The sequence below is a fragment of the Lissotriton helveticus genome, chromosome 3_1 (assembly GCF_964261635.1).
Source record: "Lissotriton helveticus chromosome 3_1, aLisHel1.1, whole genome shotgun sequence".
Taxonomy (NCBI): Eukaryota; Metazoa; Chordata; class Amphibia; order Caudata; family Salamandridae; genus Lissotriton; species Lissotriton helveticus.
Window position 1 is genome coordinate 166,271,841 of NC_136061.1, and position 22,512 is coordinate 166,294,352.

A 22,512-nucleotide genomic window follows, 5' to 3' on the forward strand; every position below is an offset into this window, starting at 1 on the left:
CACAATGTCACATTTTCCTTTTAAAGCTAAGGGAAGGCTGTGTTTATTTGATATTATTATCATCCGGCTTTAGATAGCAGTGGGCAGTCAGATTTATGGCTGGGGCTGGGGCACAGAGGTGAACAACTTAAGCACTGAGGTATTTAACTGTTAAAATTCCTTGTGATCTCAGTATTGGAGCTGTGAACAAAGTGATGTTTCTGAATGCTTTTATATTGGATAAAACTAAAATGAAACCTTCCCTTAATGATTAAGTTAACCCTTCATTTTAATGTCCCCCCATTTCAAACTGTTGCACTTACAACAGCAAGCCATTTGCTCCCATTGGCCAGTAGATACCGTGCCATAGGTGTAACTGAAAAGAACGGCCATTTTTTTAATGAGACAGATTTAAAATGCATACATTTTTTCCATATTATGAAATATTTTGCAGAACATATTTCTGCACTTTAAATGTCTCCTATTAAAAAAATATATGTTTGTGTGATACTAATAACAGTGCCACACATGGCAAAAAGGTATGTCCTGTGCTGTAAGTACATACGACACAGGCTGTCAGCCACCCATACACATAAATATATTCAACTCATACGCACATGTTAATACATCCCCAAAGACCACACTCCCACTGACACACATGGCAACCCTGTTGTAGGATCCCTAGTCAGAGTAGTTTGTTCAACCCACAGTATCTGACTCTAGAGGCATTAGGCTTAAAGTCTATGAAGCTAGGCTTGGGGGTGCCTGGTATCAATGCAGGAGTTTTTTAGCCTTCAGAAGCTCACAATGATTTTCCATGATCAGAAGTAGCTCTCAGTACAGAAAAGGTTGGAGACCCCTGTGATAGGCAGACAGGATTTAGCAGATGTGTGGTTGGAACATTTCCCCCAAGAAAAGATATGCTTTCTCTCATGCGTACAGTTTATACAGTAGAATTATTTATATCTTTGTGACGTCTTTGATTGCAGATCACTGTTCTGACTCCTATTACCTGTATAGAGTGTTGTTTGCCATTCTCCACATTGCCTCATGTACACCTGGTATAATGTTAACACAAGAGTGCCGAACTGAAAGTCAACTATGGAGGCCATATAAGATGTGAATTTTCATGAAGACACAGCTCAGACACTTGATGAATATTTTACAATTGGAAAACTGCCTCTAACAGGGCAATAGAGTAGAATACAATGAAAGCACTACTGAGGACAGCATGTATAGGAAAATGTATGGGGTCAGCAAATATCTGTAGGTAGATATAAAAGATACCAAGAGGAAGATGACCACCCTCGAGAAAGAAGTAGTACAAAGGCTATAATTACATGAACACCTCAAAGATGACAATCTAAACTGCAATCTAAACCTGGCCAGTTTTCACAAAACTGGCCAGGTTTTCATACATAACATTCCAAATGACAATGTGTATGGGGTGGAAGGTCTGGGAGGGTGTTTAACTGGTTGTTCAAAGAGAAATCAAAAAGTGACCAGTCCTAATCCTGATCATTATAGAGAGTTCCAAATTATACAAAGAGGAATAAAGTTGATGTTCCATCATTAGCTAAAGCCTACACTGGCGAGAATGAAACCTAGGTAGACTCTGGGTATAGATGGACCCCCAGTAGAGTTTTAGCAGTCGTATATCAGGCTGTTATTTGACATACTATTAGAGGTAAGTGTCAAATCTCTGGAGAGGAGCAGCCTCCACTGTCATGGCCCTGAAGCCTTGGAAAGACCATTGCATTATAGGTCACATATACCTCTGTCGATAATTACAAAAATTCTGAGTGGGACCATTAGGAGGCAGATGTGGGGTGTGAATGCAGAACTGCTACATCTGGAACAGTGAGGGTTCATTCACAGCTGAACCACTAGCCATCATTTACATCATTTAGCAAATGTACAATGCTTTCTACACATGTCTAAAAATGACTACTCCATAGCTTCTCTAGATGTAGAGAAGGTGTTTGATACAGTGGGTTGGGACTTTGTGTTTTGTTTTGGGTACTGGGGGAGTCAAATTCATCCCCACTGTTTTCAAATGGATATAATTACTACATACAAAACCACTAACATTGGCCCAAATGGACTGGATTGCCTTTGAGAGTTGACATTGGAGCAAGGTACACACCAAGGGTGTCTTTTATCACCTTTTCGTTTGGAACCTGTAATGGAACTGTTAGCGTATGTTGGGGAAGTAAGGTGGGGCAGTGGAGGATTGTGTAAGAGACCCCCCTACACATTATCCACAATATGTTGACAATATATTGATTTTCTTCAAATAGCTAGCAGTGAAGGATCTCTGAATGCTCCATATACTTAATATATTCAGCAACACGACTGGCTTGCATACCAGTTGGCATAAGACTAAATTATGTACTCAGGGCACAGGGCACACAGAAGAAGGTTAGTTTACCATGAACTGGGTCTCCTGTGGCAGAACCCTTCTTTTAAATACCTAGGCATCACATTATCGCAAGACCAGGAATGCTGCATTGAAGCAAACAAGGGCTGAGTAAATCCAGAGACTCGAAACTCGGTGGCATTCTGGTCATAATTCCCCATCTTTGTTGAGTAGGGTGGCCTTGGTGAAGATGGTGGTACTATCTACCTGCTCGTGTGTATTTCAAGAAGTTTTACTCTGTTCTCTAGGAAAATATTCCAAGAGCTGAATAGTATTATTCCTTCTATGCTCTGGCTGTGAAAGTGTCCCATAATCAAACTGGCTACCCTAAACCTGCCATATGAGAGTCAGAGCTTAAACAAGTGTGATGGACAGTTATTGTTTAGCTTCCCATTTAGCTACTTCCCGAGTCGCTAACAGAAATACAGGGAAGACAAAGCAGGTTATTAGACAAACATCACAGAGACAGACCCCATAAATATCAGTTTTACTCCCCTATTGGCAGGAGATCTAGTGGTCAGACTCTTTTCAAACATTTTGGACGGGTTGTCCTGATTAGTAATTAAGAAAACACTGCGTTCTAACCTAGTCCCATTATGGAGGTCTCTAGAGTTCTGAAGCTCTACATGGCGGTAAGGGCAGTGTAAAGGACCAAAGGTGAGTGTGATATGAAGGGGGACTTGTATAACGGTGTAGTGGTATTCATTTTTGAAGAAGCTTGACTACTGTAGGAGGTGCAGTTGGGTCATTTCCACTTCTACTCAAGATTGTCAAAAACCACACCCACCAGATTCGAGGTGATTTCCAGATAATCACCAGAATCTAGCACCCTAAAGCCCTTACTGACACTGAGACTGGATGGTTGTCCCCTTTTCACACATTACAGGGTGGTATATCCTAACTGACCAAATCAGGATCTACAGATAAGGGTTAAATGGGACAGGGACTACATACTAACCGCCAGTGGTTTAGGGTGTTTGTTTATTTTCGTATAGTATCCAGAAATCCATGGTTCAGGCTCACCCACATTAGATACCTGCATAGAACCTATTCCAACGCACAGACCTACTCCACATGACTTGGACATGAAAACTGATATAGATACTTTGGAATGGGGTAGTCCAGCTCTTTAGAGGACTAATGGTTAACAAGTTAAATTAGAACTTAAACACTGCATTCTGGGCTTACGCCCACACCCACAACCAAGAATGATGCATATGCAGTTCTGCGCGATTGACTCTAGGATTAATTTTTACTAAAATGTGAATAGTGATCCTTCGGAAACAGGCTGGGGGACTGAGATTTGAAGAGTGTCAGAGGCATGTTAGTGAGTAGTCATTAGTGAGAAAAATATGCATGATTGCAGTAAGCACAGACCCCTTGGTGGGAAAAAACTTAGAAACATTGAAAAAATTGCATGAAGACTTGGGTCCGCTTAGCAATAATAATGTTGTTAGTCAACACGTTGAGAATCCTAAATAATAGGGAGTGCTTATGAGTTACGCAGTTACATAACATCTCTGATGTATTGACTGAACCCTTGGTTGCACGCAAGAAATGTCTGCTAAACCTTCTATAATGCAGATCACCTGTTGAGCTGTGACTAAGGGGCCGATTATGATTGCGGTTTTTCCGCATCCTCCGGGCCGGCGGAAGCCACCGCCGGCCCGGAGGATGCGGAAAAACCGCTGCGGAGCCTCCAAAGAACCACCGCCAAATTAGGATGGCTGGTGGGTCTGGAATTTCGTCCGCAGCTTTTCCGCCGCAGTCGCCTTCCGACCGCGGCAGAAAAGCTCTAACATGGCTGGCGGTGTCTATCAGACACCCCCAGCCATATTAGGATGGTGGTGAATACATGCTTTTCCGCGGCGGTTTTTCCGCCGTGGAAAAGCATACGGACTTTCACTTCGGAGGCACATTGCGGGCCCCCTGGGTGAAAGGGGAGTGGGGGGTGCACATGGGGGGTACCTATGGTACCCCCCTGCATTTGCATGCACAAAGTGGCAGGCACTGCGCAATGCCTGCTACTTTGTGCATGCATATGCTATGCATGTATTTTTAACCTTGCGGCGGGTGCAGCTTGAAGCTGCATCCGCCGCAATGTTAAAGATAGAGGATGTGACCGCCACCCTGGCGGTCACATCCTAATCTGCTCGGAGGGAACGCCGCAGCCCCTGCGGACGTTCCCTCTCCTCAGGGGTCGCGGACGGACTCAAGTCCGTCCGCGATCCTAATCGGCCCCTAGATTTTGACGTATTCTTTAAGTATGAAAAACTCAGTTAAAAAACAAATAGTAAATCTACTCTTCCATATATATGCTCACCTTTACGAAATGTTACAATATGTTAGTAATTGATATTCATAACATAATACCCAATATTTTGACATTCTATCAGGATAAGGCATTTTTGGGAGTAAATGACTGGTGGACTTTACATCAATACCTTTCTAGGATGGTTGTATTTTGATATGGATTCTGGAAATGTACCCCACAAAAGTAAGGCAAGTAGTCAGTGCCCAGACTCGCTGTCTCCCTAACATTCAGGTGAATTTCCATGAATGTTTTTAACAGTTTAATTATCTTTTCATGATAGTTCACTAGCCTTTTAAAGAGCAATCCTTCATGATCCTGGCTCTGCAACACTTAGTGGTAATTCTGATCTGTCAAAAAGGGCGCTGAACTATGACCATTTTTGACAGAGTTAGCTTGACTGGCTCGGTGGTGGGGATGAAAGTGGATGTGCCGTAAACTGAGCTCTAAATTGAGCAGCTAAGCTCCTTACGGCAATTGGACAGAGCCTTCATTGCCACTGTCCTGTACATTTGGCTGATTGTGTTTGTAAGATCATATTCAGAGATGGTCACCCCTCATTGAAGACTATTGTAACAGGGAGTGTCCATGTAAAATGAGTCTCTAAGAGTTGCCTTCCCACCCTACTAGATGCTTTATCACACATGTTATCCATGTGGCTGTTTTTCTTTAGCAGCCTCAGTTCCACAGTGCTGTGCCTCCGCTACCGATTTTGTCAACATTACTAAGTTGGTAATGACTTATAATTGATAGGTGTAGCCCCAGCAAAATAACACATCACTGTCTGTTCATGACTCTCCATGGACACATGATGGGCAGCCTTCAAGTAGATTTTCTGTGCAACCCTCTGTCCTTTACCTCCTTGCAGTACGCTGTGCATGTGGAGGAGTTGCACGTGCTGTTTTGGCAAGAAGGATGGGGTACTATCTTACCTTCCCTCACGATCCTCCAGCTGTTGAAGAAAGTCATGTGGAGTGGAACTTCAGAAGCTGCCCCAGTCAGCGGGCGGTACCCATCCTCCAGGCGGTAGATGGTGGGCTGGATGGAGGCATGGGCAAAGCGGTAGGCGAGGGAGAACACGTTTGCCACTCGTGGGTCCACCGAGTCGTTGTATCCCCGGTAGGTACCAATAATTCGTGCAGCTGCTTCATTGCCCATCAAAAGGGGGATGTAATCTTTGTAGGTGATTTTCTGGAAGAAAACAGACATTACAAGGGTATTTTAAATTTATAAAAACAAACAGCCAATAGGAGATGCAAGGCTTTTACCCAATCTGAGACTATATTGTGCCTACAGTGTTGCAGAAATATACACATGGAAAGACTAGATGGGTCTGGTGATCTTTGTCTGCATAAAAATAGAAAGATGCTGTGGTAGTTTATGCATTCGGGTAGCTATAACTGGACCCTTTAGGCCTGTGGTCCAGAGTCAGGGTGCCTAGGTTATTGACAGCCGCTGCTGTCCAATGAGGACAAGCTAATTGAGAATCAACTTTTGTGGTCTCGTGGTCTGGCATGCTTTGTGCACTCACAATGTTACACAGCATAGTGTCACCAGCACAGAATCACTCTCCCTATTGCACAGGATAGTGTCACCAGCACAGGCTTACTCTCATTGGTACACAGTATTGTTCCACCATCACAGGTTCACTCTCATTGTTACACAGCATTGTATTACCAACACAGGTTCACTCTCATTGTTATACACTATATTCTCACTATCACAGTTTCACTCTCATTGTTACACAGTGTAGTATCACCAGTATAGGTTCAGTAACATTGTTACACGGTATAGTATCACCAGCACAGGTTCACTCTCATTGTTACACAGTATTGTAACACCAGCACAGGTTCACTCTCATTGTTATACACTATATTCTCACTATCACAGTTTCACTCTCATTGTTACACAGTGTAGTATCACCAGTATAGGGTCAGTAACATTATTACACTGTGTAGTATCACCAGCACAGGTTCACTCTCATTGTTACATTGTATAGTGTAACTAGCACAGGACCTTTCACTAATATAGGGTGCAGCATCAACAGCTGTTCCACAGTACAGTATCAACAGCATATAATGCCTCTCAGTGTTACTTAATACAGTATCACGAGCACAAGATCTTTTTCTCTGCTACACAATCCAGGATGGTATCTAAAGCACAGAACCACTCTCACTGTTAGGCAGATAACTCTGAGAATTAGACAGTCCATACAGTATCACCAGTAGTAGATCCCTCTCACTCTTGTAAACTATAGTATAGTTTCACCAGGAATAGATCACTCTGTGTTACAATGTACTCTGACTGCTTCACAGTGTGTAGAGTTTACCCTGCACTGTTTCACTAACATTGTTACCCGGTACAATGTACTCAATACTAGATTCTTCCCATTGTTGCACTTGTGTTTGTACGAGGAGGCTTCCACCCCGCTTGGAAAGGATTTAATTTGCTCTTTGACTCAGTCACAAATAGGACTGTCCAACAAGAAAACTACACTTCAACAGGCTTTGAAGGTGGATGTACCATGCTTTCCGTGTTGGTCAGTCCTGCTTTTGTGCAATTATGAATAACTTCATCCAGGATACCACACTACAAATGCACCAGTTAATACATAAAACACTTCCATACTTCTCCCTTACACCTCTTGCAGAAGTACATTTTGTCAAATCGTACTGTGAAATATATCTGCTGGGGTTGACACTGTAGCTGGTGCAGCTAACATTGTGGTCAGTATCTGGAATATACAAAGTATCATAAAATCCTTCTCTTGTGGGGACTGGCATTGTGGGTGCATAAAACTGCCATGCACTATTATTAGGCATAGTCAGGCCATGGTTTCAATCAGAAGTTTTCTTCTACTTTCAGGCACATCAAATGATGCTACTTCTGCATAGGTGATTGTTTTTGGTCTCAACAACACACATTTAACGGTTTCAAATTTAGTCATATAAATGTACTTTTTGGAATACCTGGAGAATGCCTCCTACAACTTTTCTGGCTTCCTGGTAGAGCGTTTCTCCTGTCCATCGCGGGTTTATCCTCCGCAGCTCCCTGGCCACACGGTTGTGTTCTCGCATGAAAAGTGTATGGAAGGCTGTGAGGCCTGGTTGCTCACTCGTCCTGGGATCACCTTGATGTAAAGAAAAGCATTACACACAAGATTAGCAGTCCTGTCATTTAACAACTATAATTCAGAGCAAAGTATTATTTTCACATCTAAGGCTACATGTGGATACCCATCCTTTGCATGGTATTCCCCCAGAATGTTGCATAGGCTGTTTTTTCTGGCTACAGAACTCTGTGCACTTTGCCCTGGTAACCAGTGGAATAAAGTGCCTGTGTTACCTCTTTCAACATGATGATATTGGCATACCCCTAATTTGCATATTTTACTTACCTTTAAGTCCCTAGTATATGGTCCCCAAAATGTATCCAGAGCCTGTAAGTTAAATGTCTCCAGTGTACTGCAGCACTTATTGTGCTGCCCATTGCAGTGTTACAGCAGTCCCGACACCAGGTCTAGCCCTGGCAAAACAGTTATAAAATTGCCAATTCGACCTATAAATGTATACCCTTTGGACAGGTCTAAACCTTCATTTGAAATACTAATCAGTCATCCCTAAGGTAGGGCTTAGTGCCCATAAAGACATAATGATTGGTATTTAAAATTAAGACATATAAAAGTTTACTGTCCCACATGTCCTTAAGGTGAAACAGCCTAAATGCTATTTTCATTGTGGCAATGCTAGCTCCTTCCATAGAGAAACACTGGGATACATTATTACACATTTTAATGCAGATTTTGGTTTCCTAACAGCAAAGAACAATTCCAAACACTCTTTTAAATAGTTATACTTAAGCATCTAAGGCCTCTCTGTAAGTATCCCAACTGTCACCTGGCTGCTGATGGCTGCATGGCAGTGAGCCGTGAATTTATCCCATTACAAAGAAAGGTGGTTTGGGTTTGGGTAGGCATTCTCCACTCCTTGACAGGATAGCTTGGAAAATGTGCACAGGCACTTGATGGACTTAAAGGTCGACCTACCCTATCTAAGGTAGATGTAGATCACACCTAGGCCAGAACCCCCTGGATTGGTCCTCCAGTAAGGCTGGTCCCAATCCCTGCAGGAGAGGGAGCTGCCTCAGAACCACAGGGGAAGAGTTGGCCATTTCCATAGCCACACCTCTGGGTTGGCACAGGTAGCTCTGAGCAGGGGAAGAAATGTTCTGCCATGTTGGATTTAGGGAGAAAGGGCAATGTGGGATTGTTTGTAGTAGACCAGAAAGGAAGTGCTACAAAAATAGGTAGGTTGTAGGTAGGTTGTTTTGCAGACAAATGAAAACCAAAGGATATGTAAGGACCAAGTGTAAGGACCAAGGGTAGTATTATGTTATAGTGAACAAAGGTCCCTAAACAGAAAAAAAATATATAATGCAAGGAAAATATAATTAATGCCCAGAAACCATCCAATCAACTTTTAAAACATCAACTTAATAATACATAAAATAAAAAAAAAATATGGAGCGGTAGATACCCTTATGGGGTGAACTTTCAAAGGTATCAAACACACACATGCAGACAAAAGAATTAAAGTCACAACTCCATAAAACACAACGTTGCTCCACCCATTAATTCATTCTTCATAATCAGGCTGGTTAGAGTGATTAGGTCGACAACGTTTCATACCACTCAAATCTAGGGATCAGCCCCAGGACAATACATTGTTTGCCTGGATACATAAACCAATATGACAAGAAAATAAATCAATATGAGAACCGTAGGAAAGATCTTATGTATCTTACATTGACAGTATGCTAGGGCGTCACATTGGCCAATATAGACTTGCAGGGATAATTCCAGTAGAGTGGAAATCTATATGAAAGTAATTTGCTGTGAATGTGAAAAAACCAGTACGAATCACTGGAACCAGTAAGCGTGATCGATACCCGATAAATAAATTCAGCCCTGGACATATCGTGAATTCAAGACCTGCCTTGGCTTCGCTGTATCTGCACACTACACAGAGAAGGAGTGATCTGTTTTACAGAGTTGTGTATTTTTTGTCAGTCACTTTTTTTTGCCTGTGTGTGTGTTTTTTATACCTGTATAAGTGTGCCCCCCTGTGGGGGTAACTAACCGTACAGATTATTTTTTATTTCATGAATTAATAAAATGACCTTTTAAAAGTTGATTGGACAGCTCCTATGCATTATATATATTCCCTATGTGGTACATTTGTCTATTTCTGATTAGGGACCTTTGTTCCTTATAACAAAACTGGGTAGGGTCACCCCTGGAAACTACTACCCCTTTGTTTAGGAAGTGCCTAGGAGTTGCCCCAACCACAGGTTGGTGCCAGTCATAAATATGACATCCACAGTACTCTCCCCAGATCACCTCTGAGTTTGTGAAAGAACAGAAGAGGACTGGGTCTTGCATCTGGGACCATAGAGCAGCATTGTAGGCTGAACTTGCTCTATCTCATGTACCCAGAACAAAGAAGCAGATTCCAAGGTTCATAATGCTGGCCTCCTGTTTGGGCTATAGGGATACACAAGCTTCTAGATGCCTTTTCCTGCATTTTCAGCTCACCAGTTCCAAATTACCATACCCTGGACCCTTCTGCTGGAGTGAGTATTGATCAGCAAGTGCTATCCTTGTAGTCCTGGGCACTTGGCTGGTGTCAAAGAGTACTCTATGGTTTGCTGAAGCCTTGGACTAAGAAACGTTTTGCTATCCTTTTGCCCTGAGAACCAGCGTGGCACTGGAAACAACCTACCAAGCTGATCCACAGTGGGTGCATCGGGAGGAGTTTGCTGCAGTCCTGATGTGTTCTCGTCCGCAGCAGCAATTCAGTGGTACCGCTGTCGACCAGCATTGGCTGATGTCCAATCCTCTGCAACTACAGCCTGCAGCTTTTTCCCACTGAGGAAATCCCAACTCTAGAAATGATTGTATGTTCAAAGGCAAAAAGAGTCACTGATCCAAGCTGCCACCAGTATCCAATCGACCTCAAGAGCTATTTGAATGAAAAACCTGAACTTTTCCCACTCTTCACTTTTCCTCCTTAGTCAAAGTTTTCCCAAAATCTATGGACTTCGGCTTCCCGTTGATGTTGAGCACAGCTTCGGCCACAGCCTGCTGACTTGCCCTGCTGAAGCCGTTTTGGTCCATAAAAGTTTCTATGTGCGAAGGTAACTTTTTGACTGGGACAAACTCGGTCCTTGTATCTCATCCGTGCTCCATCACTTTCAACCTTAAAGCTTACCCATGACCCGGTCATGTGCAACCGGATGACTGCAGTTGGCATATAACTGTTTTTAGTACTAATTTAAAATTCTGAATTAAAAAAATAATAACTCTGGTTCTATTTATTAAGTCTGGGCAATTCGGTGTCATTTTAATTATTAAATTCACTCTTTTTCTAAATTAGTTTGGGATTTTTTAGTGTTGTTTTTAAACTTAATTACTGTTTGAATACTGCACACATAATTTACACATTGCCTCTAACTTAGGCCTGTCTGCTCTGTTCCATAGCTACCAGGAGGCTGAGCTCAGGTTAGTTTAGTGACTTTAAGGGTTCACCTTGACAAGAATTGTGGTAATTATTTGAGGTGGGTACTCACCGGCCTCAACTAATACCCCAATTTCTTATAAAGTTGGCATTTGAATCTGATGCCGAGGTTGCATACAGTTCAAGAATCACAGGTATATTAAAGGAGCACACAGTCAGCTCCTAATGAGGCATCTTGACAGTATTGACAGATAGGATATGCTTGCCATTGCACAACTAACTATTACTTATTAAATCGCCCTCTGGGAGATTAAAGCTATATTAGACCCACTGGGTATGGTTTATGTCTGAGCTAGTATGGCTTGGGTTGGAAAGCAAGTTGTTATTGCCTAACATGCGAAAGTGAACATCCTTATTGTTGCTAAAGAGCTCTGCATCATAGTACCTGGTCCTTAGTTTTCCATGTGGTCCCCACCTGTCTTGTTTGAGAGCCGCAGAGCCTCAGACTTCTTGGTGGGTAGTAAGATTAATTGCTGTCATTAACTGATCGGATTGACTAGGTCACTGTAGGTCAGTACTGATTTACTGATTTTGTGTAATGGTTGAGCTGGTCATCATTACTATAGGTGCTAGTTTCATGGCATCCCAGTTATGGCAGTTAACACCAACACAAAGATCCAGCTATTTCTGTCTATCCAGTTTACAAGGTTTGGATAGAAAGAAACACATGAGACACATTATAAAATTTCCGCAGTCGCTGTCAATCACCGAAGAGTGCAGGTTAAAGTCCTCTCCAGGGCCCACATGTCTATCATGGGCAGTTCATAAAGAAACCACAGTAAGACAGGAAACCAAATTGGCCAACAATAAATTTGACTATTGGCAACAACATGGTTGGCTCCACACTCAAAACGTCAGTACCAAAAGTTTTTTTTTTACTTTTGTACTTTATGATATGTAAGTGTATTCATTCATCAGTTTGTTCTCATATCAATAGAAAGTCAAAGGTTTTCCTAAACGTTGGCTGTTTCCCAAAGCTCATTTTGTTTTTGCATTCTCACACATCACTCCTGTTTATTTCCCTTCATTTCACATTTATGCCTCCTCTATTTTTCTCTCACTCTAACATCAGTTGAACTTTTGGACAATCTAAAAATAGTAAAGAAATAAATAAAGACAAATAGCCTGGAGGAATGAAATAACTAAGAAGATACAGGACTGATTTTACATTGATCACCACATGGAGGCCCCATGATATGGTAAGCTTATGGAAGCTGGCAGAACAGTTTATGTCTCTGAGTAATGGGAATAAGGGTTGGTAAGGAGACCTTGCATTTCTTGTGCTCAATAATATTAAAAAGAGGGGGCGTGGCCAACAGCATGGCCGGTTAGGACGCATACCTCTGCAGCTCCGGAGAGCTGACCATTATCCGACGTGCATATCCAAGTCCCAATTCCTCGACCATTGGATGGCGGAAGGTCCAGACACCATCTAGAGACAGTCATCGGTGGCCATAATCAAAGATACCGGGAGTACGGCTGCCCTGAACCCGGCTCTGGTGCGCCCGCCGGGCCAAAGATGGCGGCAAGAAGTTAGTTCGTAAAGGAAGCTCCAGGCCCGGATTACACCATACCGAGGACTGCGAGGTACGAGCTTGGCCACAACATCCAGCAGCAGTAGAGAGGCGGAGCCCCCGAGACGAAGCGGGGGAGCCGAGACAGCCGCCCGAGAACCACGAGCGGATACGGAGACCTGGGCTGCGCCCCGGGGGTACTACGCGGCTTGGGAACAGCCGGAGCGTGCGGCCGGCCTCGGACACCCAAAAGCTATCCGGTGCAGCGATAACGGTGAGCGGCTGGGCACGGTTGCACAAAGGCTGACGGGGACCAAGAAAGTGCCTGCGGCCGGGAGGACACCACATCGGGGGACGGCCGACAGGCGCCCCGACGGAGTGCCCCGGGGGTACAATACGGAGAAACCTTGAAGGCGGCAATCGGGGCTTAGAGATAAGGCCCCGAAGTATAGACACGGCATCCTTGTCCCGACCAGACGCCCTGCGGCCACGCCGGACGCGGTTCCAGAGAGGCGCCTGAGTGGGGACAAAAGGCCCACCCATTGGGACTGAACAATGCAGAAATAACGCGGAGCTGAGGCCGCCCGGGAACCAGAGACTGGGCCTGAACACTCTCCAATACAAAGCCGCTGGAGACATGGTAAGCGTCCAAGACCCCGGCCTGCACGCCGCAGACGCAGCTTGCTTAGGGGAGCCCCGAATACCCACAGGCGAGGTGGGCCTCGGCAGGAGAAGCACCGCTAACAGGCAGCAAAAGAAACGGAACTCCGACGTCGGAGAGCCCATCTGGCCGGTATTGGAAGAACAACCTAAAGGGCAGGAGGAGAGTAGACGGGGACACTGAGACCTATAGCACACGGACCGCCTACTGCAGGACCAAGAAAGGGACTGTCCCCAGACTCGAAGGCGACCCACGTGGAGACTCTACAGGGACACGCTGAAATACCCGACTAGCGGCCATCGCCACAGGAGCCACCGTGGGACTGCAGACATAGCGCTGGTCGCGCAGCTGGCCATACGTATGAGCTGACGCTGCAGGTGAGCACATGGAGCGGCCGCACACGCAAATCCGGCAGGGGCAATCAGGATGGGGAAGAAAGACCCGGCCCCCAAAACGCCGCGCCAAGAAACAATGGACTGCTATGCCGCGACCTACACCCCTGCGGGGACGGCCCTCCCAGGCACACGCTCGGACACGGAGCGCCTACTGGAAGCCATACAAGCATCAAGAGAAGATATACAGGCGTCCCGCGCAGCACTGGAAGTTAAAATCGGGGAAGTGGGCTCGGAAGTCACGTTGATCCGACAAGACTTTCGCAATCTGACCGAAAGGGTGACCACGGTGGAAAACAGAGTATGTGAAACCGAGGACTCCCTCTCTACCCTCAAGGACATGGCGGAGCTGCAAGCGTCCCACCGCCAATAGCAATGGAAGGTGGACGATGCTGAGAATAGGGCCCGGCAAAACAACCTACGATTTGTGGGCTTCAGGGAAGGACTTGAAAAGGACGACATGGCGGTGTTCCTATACTCATGGATAAAAACAACCTTCCCGACGACGCAATTCTCTACTTGCTTCCTGATTGAAAGAGCCCACCGCGTGCTGCTGGCAAAACCACGGGTGGGGGCAAGACCGCGCCCAGTCATCGCAAGATTCTTGAACTTTGCTGACCGAGACTTGCTTCTGAGAGAGGCTAGGAAGCTTGTGGAAATACGGCTTGAGAATACACAAATAATGATATTCCCGGACTACAGTCAAGAGGTACAAAAACAGAGGCGCTCGTTCGACCCGGTGAAGGCCAAGCTGCGAGAACTCCATCTTCAATATATGCTGCTCTTCCTGGCGAAACTCAAAGTAAACCACAAGGAAAAGACACACTTTTTCACGGACCCGGAGGATGCATGGCAGTGGTTAGAGGAACGTCCTGTGCCTCGGAGAACAGCCGTTGAGACGCATGTGGTGGTTACAACGCCTCCCGATGGCGGATCCCAGTGGGGGCAGCCCAGGACTCAAAGACGGAGAGGTCTGAGAAATGGAAGACACCTGCAGTCGACGCCATATCCACCTCGGGAAGCGGTGAGCAGATAACGGAAGGATTCGGCCTCGCTGGGCAGAGACAGCGGGAAGGGGTCCAGATTCCGCTGCTTAGAGAAGACAGCGCGATCCAAAGGAGAAGAAGAGCAGGAGGGCCAAACCTCTGGCGATGATGCGTCGGATACACCATCCCTGCATCCCTTGGTCGTAGCAATCCACGAGATGGAGCAGGACAAAGTCCAACGGCCTGGGGTGCTCCCAGGATGATGCCCAGGACTCACACTCTTGACATGGGACGATAAAGGTGACAGGGGATCCAGCTCATGTCCAAACTGCACGCAAGTTACTAATAACCCCCCCTTTTTTTCTTTTCTCTCTCACTGTTATACTAGGAGGACCGCTGTGTTTTATGCTTTATTCCTAGGTTGTTAAAAGAACTTTGTGGGGGGGGTACTAGTGGGGGGCGACAGACCTTCATTCACCAGAAAGTCCTAGAGGCAGTTTGGATAGCTGATGGGACTGGAAGGGGAGGGCAGTGGGGTGGGGGGATGTTGGGGAGATGACCGCGTTCATTGGGGGAGGGGGGAATGGGGGTGGGGGGTGGAAAGTTTGTTTTATCATGTCATGTAGAGCACACACGCATATTTCACAACGACTCCCACCACAGGACACGAGATGCCACCAGATCTCACTCCACGATACGCTCATGGGTAACCCAGAAAGAGTCTAAGGAAGGTTTTAGGGTGCTGACCTGGAACGTAAACGGCCTGGGCTGTAAGATCAAAAGGGGACTGGTTAATAACTATGTGAAAAGATCCGGGGCAGATGTAATACTTCTCCAGGAAACACATCTGCAAGGTACTAAATGTGCCTTCTTGGCAAGGGGGCAATATAGAGTTCTGGCTCATGCAGGGTTTACCTCGGGCTCCAGAGGGGTGGCAATCTTGATTAGAAAGCATCCACCTTTGAAAATAGCGCCGGTATGGACGGACCCACAGGGAACATACGTAGGAGTACGCGGACAGTGGGGAAGGAAGGAGTACACGTTTGTTTCAGCATACGCCCCACCCAAACTCCAGGCAGGTACACTATGGGGAGTTTCTGATATTATCCTTAACACAGCAGACACGATTCAAATCCTTGGGGGAGACTTTAATGACGTAATGAACCCCATACTGGATAAGACAGGTGATCGTGATAGACCCCAGAGTGAGACACCGCTGGCCAAATCTAGGACTGCGCTCGGTCTACTTGATGTATGGAGATGGCTTCATCCGGACGCCAAGGCATATTCCTTCTTCTCCGGAGCCCACAAAGTGTACTCTCGCTTGGATTACATTTTTATGGCACGGCAGACACTGCAAGTATCGGATACAGTAGAGTACTGTGCACGCGGCGTATTGGACCACTCTCCAATAATGTTGGAGGTGGGTAGGAAGAGGAGGGAGGGGCCCGAGACACTCAGACTGTCGGCATGGGACCTACAAAATGCAGAAATTCTGAGAGGCCTCAGAGCGGATGTAAAGGTGTACCTGGCAGAAAATATTGGCACGGTGGACTCGCGAGTAGTTCGTTGGGAGGCACTTAAAGTGGTACTCCGAGATAGGACTCAATGTAGACTGGCGGAGGATAGGAAAAAAGTCCAGGCTGAGGTTCAGGAATTAGAAACGCAAATACTGACGATTGAAAATGAACACCTGCGTACCAGTGACCAGGGGAAACTTCAGCGTCTTTCCGATCTGCAAGCCCAGTATAAGCAAATAGTGACAGGGGAGGCAAAAGCACAGGCTTTGGCTCCTCTGCATCGGCTATACGATGTGGGAGACAAATCCGGGAGGCTCCTGGCCTGGCTAAGCAGGAAAGAGAGGGACGACAGATGGGTGGAAAAGTTGAAAGATGGTCAGGGTGGATGGGCCAGCACAGATGCCAGGATAGCGGATACATTCGCTGAGTTCTATAAAGCCTTCTATGAAGCAAATGAACTAGGTTTGAAAGAAGATGCACTGCATTACATGGCAAATATCAACCTCCCTGAACTTGAGGAGGCTGACCAAAAAGACCTAGAGGCAGATATAACGGAGGAAGAAATTAGGTTGGCACTGCCCAAGCTTCGAACGGGGAAGGCCCCGGGCCCCAATGGCTTCCCGGCGGAATTTTTCAAACAAACGGCGGATCTCTTGACCCGCCACCTACTGGGTCTTATCCTAGATGCTGAGGAGGATGGACAGTTCCCGCTAGACCTCAGACAGGCCACAATTGTCCCGATCCATAAACAGGGAAAGCCAGCGGATGATTGCTCGTCCTATCGCCCCATCTCCCTACATAGGGGCTCATTAGGATGGAGGATTTTCCGCATCCTCCGGGCCGGCGGAAGCCACCGCCGGCCCGGCGGATGCGGAAAATCCTCTGCGGACCCACCAAAGACCCATCGCCAAATTAGGATGGCTGGTGGGTCCTGGTTTCAGTCCGCCGCTCTTCCGCCGCGGTTGGCTTACAACCGCGGCAGAAAAGCTCTAACATGGCTGGCGGTGTCTATCAGACACCGCCAGCCATATTAGGATGGTGTAAAATGTATGCTTTTCCGCGGTGGCTTTTCCGGCGTGGAAAAGCATACGGACCTTCACTTCGGGGGCCCGTTGCGGGCCCCCTGGGTGAAGGGGTAGTGGGGGGTGCACATGGGGGGTACCTATGGTACCCCACTGCATATGCGTGAAGAAAGCAGCAGGCACTGCGCGGTGCCTGCCGCTTTGTGCACGCAAATGCGGTGCATGCATTTTTAACATTGCGGCGGGTGCAGCTTGAAGCTGCACCCGCCGCAATGTTAAAGATAGAGGATGTGACCGCCACCCTGGCGGTCAAATCCTAATTGCACTGGAGGGACCGCCGCGGCCCCTGCGAACGGTCCCTCCTCCTCTAGGGTGGCGGACGGACGCAAGTCCGTCCGCCATCCTAATGAGCCCCTAAATGTGGAGGCGAAACTGTATGCAACAATTCGGGCTCTCCGCATGCGACGGGTCGTAGCGGGGCTGGTCCATCTTGACCAAACGGGGTTCATCCCGGAAAGGGCAACCAGGTATAACTTGCGTCTGACTCATAACTGGCTATGGGAGGTAATGGGCAGGACGGAGCCTCATTGGTTCTTATCACTAGACGCAGAGAAAGCGTTTGATGCTGTCCACTGGCCTTTTCTAGAGGGAGTACTAGAGCGCCTGGGATTCGTACCCAAGTACAGGCATAAAATGAGTCTACTATATACCAGCCCTAGTGCTAGAGTCAGGGTTAACGGGACACTATCGGGGGCCTTTCCAATACAACGGGGCACCAGGCAGGGATGCCCCCTCTCTCCCCTGTTGTTTGCCCTCTCCATTGAGGTAATGGCTTGCGCGGCTAGACAGAACGTAGGGATTACTGGATTCCGGATAGGGTAAGCAGATGAAACTGACGAAAAATTGCCCCTATACGCGGACGATGTCCTGCTTTACATTACGCAACCGGAAACTACTATACCGGCACTGTTTGCTGAATTAGACCGATACGGAGCCAAGTCAGGGTACCAGATTAATTGGCACAAGTCGACGCTATATGACCCGCAGGGAGGGGAGTAGTGGCCCACGCTGCCTGAGAGACTACAGACAACTAGAGAGGGATTTATGTACCTGGGGATATTTGTCACGACCAACGGTAATCTTTCCTACGAATGTAACATTAGCCGCGTCATACACATTTTTACAGAAGACGCAAGCAGATGGCAATCACTCCCCCTGACGATACTTGGACGGGCAGCTATGTTTAAAATGATCTCAATCCCAAGATTCTTATATGCATTCCAGAATGAATACTTCCCCATGAAGTGTAAGGCCTCCGAGACATTCATACGGAACTGAGGTCCTATTTATGGCTAGGTTAGCAACCTAGAGTAGCCCTATCGACCCTACAGAGACACCAATATGATGGAGGGATTTCACTGCCTGACCTGGAGGCCTACTATTGGGCGGAACACCTGGCACCCATTAATGAATGGATACATGCACCCGCCACACACCCCACCTATGCACTGGAAAGACACACTATGGGCACCCACACATGTATAGACTACATATATGGAGGAAGGGGGCAGGCCAGACTACTGTCGGCTACTAAAATCACGCTGGGAGCATGGAAAAGGGCGACGAAGGCTATTAAGTGGGAACCCAAACCAACGAAGCAAACTCCGATATGGAACTGCACCTGGCTGAAGGAACTTAGCAAGTTGAGAGGGTTTCAGGGATGGGACGCCATAGGCATCTCTACTCTGGGTGACAAACTAAAAACGGGGCGCTGATATCCTTTCCATCGCTGCAAAAGGAATATGGGCTCCACCGCTCCCAGTTTTTTAAATATATGCAATTGAGGCATGCTTGGACGGCAGAAGGGGCGTTGACGGAGGCACTCCCTGAATACGCTCAGTTGGAAGGCCGCCATTTACAGGAAAGGATCCCCGGGAAGGCAGTATCCCTGAAATATAAAACTATCATGAATAATAGACCAAACAAATTAGAAGGCCCCAGGGCCACTTGGGAACGGGAAGTTGGGGACATGGATGACGTGGACTGGGGAGTGGTATTGATGCACCATAGGGAGGTGGCGATTAAATCACGCCTCCGTTTGATCCAGTTTAAGAACCTTCATAGGTCCTATTTCGTGTGCGGTTGCATAAACTTTGGAGAATACCCGACCCCTGCTGTCTGCGCTGCGGTCACGATAGTGGGGGCTTCCTGCACACCATCTGGTCATGCCCGCGCATTCAAAAGTACTGGGGGGAGGTCCTAGCCGAACTGGGAGAGGTGCTAGAGATGGACATTCCATCAGACCCGAAGCTAATACTCCTGGGGATGACTAATGACGTAGACTTGGCACGCCTACTGCTGATTTTTCTGGGACTAGCCCTGGTTGTGGCCAAAAGGGACATAGCCAGGAAATGGGGGGCGCCAGACATACCACAGCTAGAGGAGTGGAGGAGGGGTATGGACCTTTACATGGCAGCCGAAAGGGTCACGTACAAAGCGAGAGGATGCCCAAAGAAATTCCGCAGAATATGGGGCAAATGGCGACAGTATCATGGGCTGAATGGAGGACTCTAAGGGGTCGCAAACACTTGAATGTATGATTGCCGGGGGAGAGATGGGCTTACGGGGCCAGGAGATATTACTGAAGTGGACTCGGAAGACTGTAATGGCTAAACACCTGGATGCTGGTATTTGGGTCCTGATTTAAGAGGGGGGGAGGGTGAGGAGGGGGGAATGTGGGAGTGTTGCTCGATACTGACAAGCTTGTTGTTTGTTCTCTTTGCTGCAAAAACAATAAAAATGGTTTAAAAAAAATAATATTAAAAAGACACACATTCAATTGTCAGAACAGGCAATCGTGCTTTGTTGCTCTCTGAAATCTAGTAGAATATTTTCAAGCACATAAAGATACACTTCAAAGTTTTCAGAAATCATGGAAGTAAAATTGAATATACAAATACACTATAGGCAGAAACGATGCTACTCACCACTCAAGAAACATGGGATGCCCGAAGATCTGTTGGTTTGGACGCAGAAGTCTTCTCCCATGGTGTTAAAGGGAAGATGCTCTCGGCCGTTATCAGTAAATCTCTGGTTAATAGCCAACAGACCAAACTGGTTTGTCTGATCCCTAAGTCTGGTTGCCAATGCCATGTCACTTCCATACACTTGGCTTCCATCAATAAATGATGTCAAAATGTTAATCTGTTCACGGACAGGTGATCCTTCGTTGCAAGCTGGAGCCGAGCGGAATAAAGGAATGCAGTCACTTCTGTTTGCAATCCTTGGATCATTGGGTGGAATCTGCATTAAAAACATCACAGGAGAAGATAGTCTATTATTCTGATATATGATATGATGGCAATTTGTTATAGGACTAGATGACATTTTAAGGTAAATGCACAAAGTCAGTTGCGATCTGAGTATACATGCCACTTTGAAGGAAGCCAATATTTGGTAGGTACTTGAATGGTTTATCTAGGATAGAGCTTACCTGATGAGTTGTTGGAGGTAGAGATAGGGCAGTGGTATAGGAGTGTGGTTATTGGCAGTGGAGATATAGAAACGTCTTACAAGGGAGAGGTATTTTGTGGGTTGCGTGGATTGAAGAAGGGAGACTGACAGATAGAGAGACTGACAGAGAGAGAGAGACTGACAGAGAGAGAGAGAGACTGACAGGAAGAGAGAGAGAGAGACTGACGGGGAGAGAGAGAGACTGATAGGGAGAGAGAGAGAGAGAGACTGACAGAGAGACTGACAGAGAGAGACTAACAGAGAGAGAGAGAAGAGAGAGAGAGACTGACTGACTGAGAGTGACTGAGAGAGACTGACTGACTGAAAGAGACTGACAGAGAGAGACTGACTGACTGACTGAGAGAGAGACTGACTGACTGACTGAGAGAGAGAGAGAGACTGACTGAGAGAGAGAGACTGACAGAGAGAGACTAACTGAGAGAGCGAGAGAGAGAGAGAGAGACTAACTGACTGAGATAGACTGACTGACAGAGAGAGACAGACTGACAGAGAGAGAGACTGACTGAAAGAAAGACTGACTGACAGAGACTGAGAAACTGACTGACAGAGAGAGAGACTGACTGACAGAGAGAGACTGTGATGGAATTGGGGTCAAAGTGTATATGAAGCTATGCAATGGCTCTTAAGATTGCTATTGTCTGCTAATAAAAATGTATTATCAAAATGTGCTCTTTGTAGTTACATCTGCTTTTGAAATACAGCATTGTCTCATTGTCTAATGTTTTGAAACAGGTTTTTTTTTTTACTCTAGCCCCCCCTCCGCCCCAACTGACCATGCCCCCACTGACCCAACCCCTACCGGTGCGGCCCTCGGCCACAAACCACACTGTAATTTTGTCCCCGACAGAAAGTTTGTGAGTACCCATGCGCTAGAGAAAGCCGAATCCTATAATGTGAACAGATATGGTACAGTAAACAAGGGACTGCATAATACCATCAGTGGGAAGCAAGGTGGTTCCTTGACACAGGTGTGGTCACAGTCCAGGCCCTCAACAAAGGTGGTTCTGGCTGGAGTCTCTGGAGAAAGGCTCAGGTCATGGTCTGTCCACTGACCAAACTGCATAAAGGTGAGTGACCGCTCATTATCCAGTGTGATTTCATTGTTTGGAAACTGGACAATCTGGTTTGAAACTGCGCGTGCCTGCAATAAAGAACAGAGAAAGATGATGGTCTTCCTTATATAAACACAACTTGCTTAAACACATTCTTAATTCTTCAGACTATCCCATCTTCCTCTAAAAATTAGATCAGCCCTCTGTCTACAGTTAGAAGGCCACTCCTTCCTAATCCAGAAAAGAGATCATTCTCATTTCCTCTCGCAATGAAGTTTTCCTTTCTTCCTTTAGACTGGAGACCCCACACTTTCTGTGAAAGTGAGACCACAAACTCCTCTCCTGAAAAATTGATTATCATCTCTTCTTCTGGAAGAGTGAGCCATCTTCTCTAATGAGATGCCTCCACACACATGTTTTTGAAGTGAGACATATTTTTCCACAACCAAGAAGACTTCACATTCTATTTCTGAGAAAAATACCACTTTCTCATTCTCTGGAAGTGAGACCGCCTTCCCATTTCTAGCATGGCTAGACCTGTTACTCT

The 22,512-nt window shown here is 46.4% G+C and overlaps 1 protein-coding gene across 1 annotated transcript in view; it reads right to left on the reverse strand.

Annotated features, from left to right (window-relative positions):
* LOC144822228 (eosinophil peroxidase-like) overlaps positions 1–22,512 on the reverse strand; it is an 85,003-nt gene that overhangs the window by 31,500 nt on the left and 30,991 nt on the right. Inside the window, exons 7-10 of the mRNA XM_078679477.1 lie at positions 21,848–22,054; positions 20,367–20,682; positions 7,679–7,839; positions 5,642–5,900 (exon numbers count right to left, since the gene is read on the reverse strand). Coding sequence (XP_078535603.1) covers positions 5,642–5,900; positions 7,679–7,839; positions 20,367–20,682; positions 21,848–22,054 — 943 coding nt within the window. The remainder of the gene's footprint in view (positions 1–5,641; positions 5,901–7,678; positions 7,840–20,366; positions 20,683–21,847; positions 22,055–22,512) is intronic.